General features: G+C 40.5%; 1 protein-coding gene across 1 annotated transcript; it reads left to right on the forward strand.

Annotated features, from left to right (window-relative positions):
- Positions 1–839: 839 nt before the first annotated feature.
- On the forward strand, positions 840–5,198 carry LOC106563975 (bone morphogenetic protein 10-like). Its single transcript, XM_014129934.3, has 2 exons — positions 840–2,789; positions 3,364–5,198. Exons 1-2 carry the CDS (start codon positions 2,426–2,428, stop codon positions 4,425–4,427), a joined length of 1,428 nt encoding a protein of 475 aa, XP_013985409.1. The 5' UTR covers positions 840–2,425; the 3' UTR covers positions 4,428–5,198.
- Positions 5,199–6,532: the final 1,334 nt, after the last annotated feature.

Consider the following 6,532-nt stretch of genomic DNA (forward strand, 5'->3'; position numbering starts at 1 on the left):
GGAAATGTGTGTACCAACCAGTAGGCGCATGTCCCAAAACTCTACTCATCACTACTCTGCTCAAATTACAAAATCATCTGTACTGACTTCACCACTCATGTATGTAGTAAATAAGTAGTGAAACAACATAGTGATGAATACTAAATTAGTTATTTTTCATGAGGTTGTGACAATATACTGCCATCTGGTGGCGACTAAAAACAATTGCATAATATTAACTATTACAAATTGATGGCCCTTTAAAATAAATATTAATGCTTCAAAAAGTACTTGGACGTTTGACTTGCCAATGTCTGTACGAACACTGCAATCAGCATTCAGGACTCGATCCACTCAGTTCATAACTACACTTATATCAGACCGTATACCACGGCTATGACAAAACATTTATGTTTACTGCTCTAATTAAGTAGGTAACCAGTTTATAATAGCAGTAAGGCACATCAGGGGTTTGTGGTATAAATACTGTATCCAGGCATCCATGCACTCCGCATTGCATCGTGCATAAGAACAGCCTTGAGCCTTGGCATATTGGCCATATACCACACCCCCTCGGGCCTTATTGCTTAATTAGACCATGGCATTGTTGAATACTTGTTTCTGATTGGCATTCTAGAGCGCGTATTATATAACGCACAGTATATTTTCATGGTGGAATTAAATTCTTACATGTTCTATGTTTCAGCTCCTTTTGAAAGCAAAAGTCAAATTGGAAACATTATTGACACTGTTCAATTCGATTTTCATAATAGGACTGAGGGTTGGGTTAGCTAAACTAACAAGTCTGTTTGTTTGGTTACCATGGCAACCACTGCAGCTCTCTAGTAAACTTACTGGCTACTGCACATTTCTTCCGGCAAATGAACACATTTCTAGAGGCAAATGTGTTAAATTATAGTCATGGTATAAAAGGGATAATCAACTCGGTGTTCTATGCGTTCTCTGGAAAATAATTCAACTAAGTGGAAGGTCAGTGCCACTCAGCTAGCGCGTCGAACACACCTCCACGTCGTTCATTATTTTCTATAGAACGCATAGCCCCTCGTTGATTTTCACTTACATATCGTTGTTAGAAATAATACTATATTTTCCTTGATGTAGTGATGCTGAATAAATGCTTTTGCTAAGCTTAAGCGTAACCCACTCTCCCCTACTGTAAAAGTATATCAAAGCCTTAAAACACTACTGTCTGCCCATAAAATACAACTGCCCAGAGGCTGTCATTAAGCAGCGCAGAGGGCTTCATTAAAATCAGCTGTGAGATGTCAATCAATCAATAATACATCATCAAGAGATATCAGAGCTTTGTAATTGGTCTTGCAGATTTTAGAGTATGCTTATTAAATTTATTTATTTTTCATCTAATCAATAAATGACGCTGAAACATCTAATCAGGAAATGTATTGAAATTCATTGTTGAATTTTAGAACTACTGATAAGCGTATTGTTGTAACCAATATACTATAGGGTGGCAGATAGCCTGGTGGTTAGAGCAACCGGAAGGTTGCTGGATCGAATCCCCGAGCTGACAAGGTACAAATCTGTCGTTCTGCCCTTGAGCAAGGCAGTTAACTGTTCCCTGGGTGCTGAAGACATGGATGTTGATCGATTAAGGTGGCCCCCTGCACCTCTCTGATTCAGAGGTTTTGGGTTAAATGCAGAAGACACATTTCAGTTGAAGGCATTCAGTTGTACAGCTGACGAGGTATCTCGTTTTCCCTATACAGTGAACTCAAGAAAGGAAAGCACTGTCATGGATCGATGTACTCTGACCTCTTGTGGAACACCTGTAGCACTGCATTAGCTTGTCAATGACAGTGGTGTTGCAGTACCTTCTAACTCACTTCTCAGAGGTTACTCTGAAAATGCATTTATGCTGATATCTAGTGCCCTCACTCAGATGTTGTAAAGAAATATATAGTTTGTCCTACAAGCATTAAGCAACATGTATCACAACATGTTCTCATGTTCTCTGGTGGATTCTACATAAAAGATCATTCAAGCAGAAAATGACGTGTGCAAAAGCAAGTCTCCCCTCAGCAGTGGCCTGCGAACAGCCAGAGAAAAGCATGCATAGAAAGTAGTAGATAGAAGATGAGTGGAGTTGGAGTTAGTGGTCGTCAGCAGGCTGGCGGGCCCGGAGAGAGGCAGGGGGCGAGCAGAGCCCTAGTGACATCTCCAAACATGTCAGCACAGTGGGGTGGACAACACATCTCACCCTGCCCTCTGCACCCGATCACAAGATCATCAAGGACAAAGCTGTTTTCCCTTCGACCCACACACCACCCGTTCAGCCCCAACCGAGACAAACTGCAGCTGGATAGGGGGGAACTGTTCCGCAGGTGTCCTCTGCTAAGGATCCTTTCATATTTCCATATTTGATAATCATCCTTTGGACCTGAACCTGCCCTTGAGTCAGTCAGTCATGGTCGCTCCAGTGTTCTCCATACTGGGATACATCTACTCTCTTAGCCTCCTGCCCCTGCTACTGCCTGGTTGGAGCCAGGGCAGTCCCATCATGTCCCCTGAGGAGCCTCGACGGGGCCCTGGGGCCAGGGGTCTGGTGCATACCTCCATGTTGGAGCAGGATCAGGATGTAGAGCTGGACATGCAGGACACTCTTGGTCAGTTTCTGTCTACGTTGAACCTCACAGAGCTGGAGGCCCGGGCAAGGCCCCGTGCCACCCGTAAAGAGCCACCAGAATACATGCTGGAACTGTACAACCGCTTTGCCAACGATCACACAGCGGTGCCCTCTGCCAACATAGTGCGTAGTTTCAAGAATGAAGGTAGAACACTTACTTCTATTTGTCTGAAGACATTTTTTATTTTTGTTTTACATTTTCTTATTTTTATCATCCTGAAAATGTATCTTTGGATATTATTAATTGTTTATTGAGCTAACATTATAAAGCCACTCAAATTAGTTTTGTTTAATTTGAGAACTATAGCATTATACAATATATTGACTAATACAACTTAGTATGTCAAAAGGTATACACAGCTGTTTGTTTTCTTTTAGAGGAGTTCATATTTGACTGTAACTGTAAATCACTCTTTGTTTTGGGCTCAGGTTAACTGAGGTTGACTTTATTAAAGCAAGTTTTATGAACTTTAGCCCTAAATTGACAAGAATAAAACAATTTATTTGCCCTTAAAGAAACTTTTATTGAATTGAAATTGGTTTAACAGGTGCTTATTTCCTCTGCTTGAAGTCAGATGATATGACTGCAATAAAATCTAACCATTAACAAAAAAGCTAATATTAAACCCTTATTATTGATGCATTATTTCATATCAAATTGATTCAATCCAATTGAAGTCTAAACCCAATTCAGACCTTCATTGATATTTTAATTCCAGATTCCTCCCCCTACAGTGTGACAGTCAGGGGCATGAGGAGACACCCCCTGCTGTTCAACATCTCCATCCCCCACCACGAGCACATCTTCACCGCCGAGCTCCGCCTTTACACCCTGGTCCAGAAGGACCGCAGACACTACGCCGGCCTTGACCGCAAGGTGACCGTCTACAAGATACACGAGGGGGGGCACTGGAGGAAAGAAGAGGGGAGGGACAGAAGAAGGAATGAGCAGGAGACAGACGAAATTGAGGAAATGGAGGAGCTGGCAACCCGGCACGTCTATGGTAAAGATGATGTCTGGGTTACCTTCGACCTGACCAATCAGGTCAACCTTTGGCGGAAGGCAGAGAGCTCCACCCACCGACTGGAGGTCCACATTGCAAGTCTGAGGTGCAAAGGTGGGAAGACCCGCCAGGAAGTCAGAAAAGAGGATGGAAAGAAAGAGTTGGTTGATGTGGATGTTGACATGGGCTCGGATGAGAAACACAAGCCAGTGGTGATTGTGTTCTCAGATAATCAAAGCAGAGACCATCGTGAGGAGGACAAGGGGGAGCTCAACCGGATGATGGAACACGAGAACGACGTGCCGGCTAACCTGGAGCTGAGTCCAAACGGGAACCGGGGGGACCAGGCTGGGAGCGATGCTAGAAACACTGATGGAGTGGAGCTGGATGAGGAGTATCTCATGCAACTGCACTCCAACCTCTATCACGACACTCCTCCCCGAATCCGCCGCAACGTCAAGGGTGACCCCTGTAAGAAGATCCCTCTCTATGTGGAGTTTAAGGACATTGGCTGGGATACCTGGGTCATACAACCCATGGGCTATGAAGCCTACGAGTGCAATGGTGTATGCAGCTACCCTATGACCTCTGAGGTCTCGCCTACCAAGCATGCCATTGTCCAGACTCGGCTGAGCAGTAAGATTCCACAGAAGGTGTCACCAGCCTGCTGTGTTCCCACCAAGCTAGAGCCCATCTCACTCCTTTACGAGGATGGAGGAGTGGTCACCTACATGCACAAGTATGAGGGCATGGTGGTGGCAGAGTGCGGCTGTAGATAGTCATAGAACTGACTGAAGGTTCAGGAGAGAATTATAGAGACTTTGGATTAGCATAGACTGAGTGGTCATCAGTTTCACTATCAAAGAAGAAAACCAGATCATAAGTGCCGATTTGAAAATAACACATCCATTTCCACAAGCATCAAGGATACTTGCTTTGTGCGCATGAATAATTTATATTTACAGTATCTAATGAACACGCAGCTTCAACTACATTTTAAGATAAAGATAAACAGGGAGGAGTAAATAGGAAGATGACAGAGCAAAAGGGTGCATTATATGATGGAAATTTGTCATTTGTGAAAGTACATTTCTTATTTTATGGAGATTATATAAAATGCTATTTTACAATGCCCGCAATATAATGTAATTTTGTAAAACAAAAGAGAAACACAAAAAAGATTTGAATGTGAATATTATGCTGTTCTTTATAGTTTGTATATGTTTGTCATCTTACATTTTACTTTAATCATGACGATTTGTTGGTATGTACTGTCAGATATGCACAAAACTCTCTTGGTTTAAATGACAGAAAAACAGAACAGATCACTCCTGCATGCACAGTATATATACATGCTGTTACATAAATATAACCATATATTCTACATGCAAAGACAGATGCTCATTCTAAAAGAGCGCAGAATGAATGGTGTTTGATATTTCAAATATGAGTGCTTCCATGATGGACTAGATGTCATAAAATGTGAAATGAAATGTATTATAGAAACACATGTGTTCCAGAAATGTATTATGGGAATGAAACTTTGTTTGAGGTCGTCTTTTACAAAGGCCTGTGGACTAGCCAAGAATACATGTTCACTACAAAAGTTAATCTTGCTTTGAATAGAGTGGCATTGTGCAAAATGGTATTGATCAATGCAATTGCCATATGAAAACCTTTCAAGAATGACATTGCTCCAAAAGTTTGATATTTATTTTCGGTAATACCAATTACCCTACCGAAGACATTCTTTAAAAAAGTATACTCGGTCATAACATACTTTATATGGGCTAATAAATTCACAGAATAAAAAAGACATTTTTACATCTACCTAAGACTTGGAATATTGTATTAACTCGCAAAGCAAGGCTTTTACTTGCCGCATATAGTTAAATGCACTAAAGAGGAACAATGGGTACTTATTGAAGATGAGCATGCTTATTCCCAGAATCTGTTTACGTGTCTATTTTCTAAGGATAAAGCTAAGAACATTAACAACTTCATAGTTAAGAACACTATAACAACATGGAAGAAAATGAACTTTATGGAATAATCGTGGATAGCTTTTCAGAATTCACTGATAAATTGGTCCACATGGAAAACCAAAGGCATATAAACTGTAAATGACTTGGTAACAGGAAAAACATTTATTTCCATGACAGAATGAAAAAAGTAATTTTGGACTGACCAATGTATAGTTTCAAATACATGCAATTTAAAAGTTATATATCACAAAATGTCGATTTGAAATGTTTTGGACATCAGAGCAACCTTGAATATAGAATGTTATTATAGAACAGACACATTTCACAAATTCCACAGCACAACGGCAGAGTCAGGTCAGAAGTGTAAAACTAACAATGATTCAATAATCCATTCTGTCTGGGTTATGCTATAATGTCCAGAAATTGTGGGCGGGGCTAGAAAGTTGGGTGTCTGAAGTATTACAATGTAAATGTACTTTTAATCTGTCTGCATATTTCAAGACATGGCATATGGAGGTGTATTGAGATACCCACATGGCCTGGACGATTCTCCTCTCATCACTCATCTTGAATTTTATTAAATAAAAAAACGTGTAAATCAATTAATCCACCATTATTAACACAATGGAAAAATCAAATGATTTATTATGGAAATATTGAAATAGCAAGGGCAAACGAGAAAAGTGAATTGGTACAATTTGAGGACATGTGGCAACAATAATGCAGGCACTAGGGATGGAGATGTGAGCATGTGGGGCTGGGCAGTGGAGATGTAGTCGTTGTTTGCATGCATCTGTAAGTGGTTGTTTGTATTTGGTATATATAAAAAAAAATATATATATATTTTAGTAAATTAAAAAAAAAATATTAAAACCTTTCAAGAGGAGTGTCATATCAGG

Source organism: Salmo salar, chromosome 01 (assembly GCF_965601325.2).
Source record: "Salmo salar chromosome 01, fSalSal1, whole genome shotgun sequence".
Classification (NCBI taxonomy): Eukaryota; Metazoa; Chordata; class Actinopteri; order Salmoniformes; family Salmonidae; genus Salmo; species Salmo salar.

Bases quoted from the DNA above. Each gene is read 5' to 3' on its own strand.
- LOC106563975 (XM_014129934.3), top strand. From the start codon at position 2,426: ATGGTCGCTCCAGTGTTCTCCATACTGGGATACATCTACTCTCTTAGC. The intron at 2,790-3,363 runs GTAGAACACTTA...TTTTAATTCCAG, and splicing joins GCGTAGTTTCAAGAATGAAG to ATTCCTCCCCCTACAGTGTG.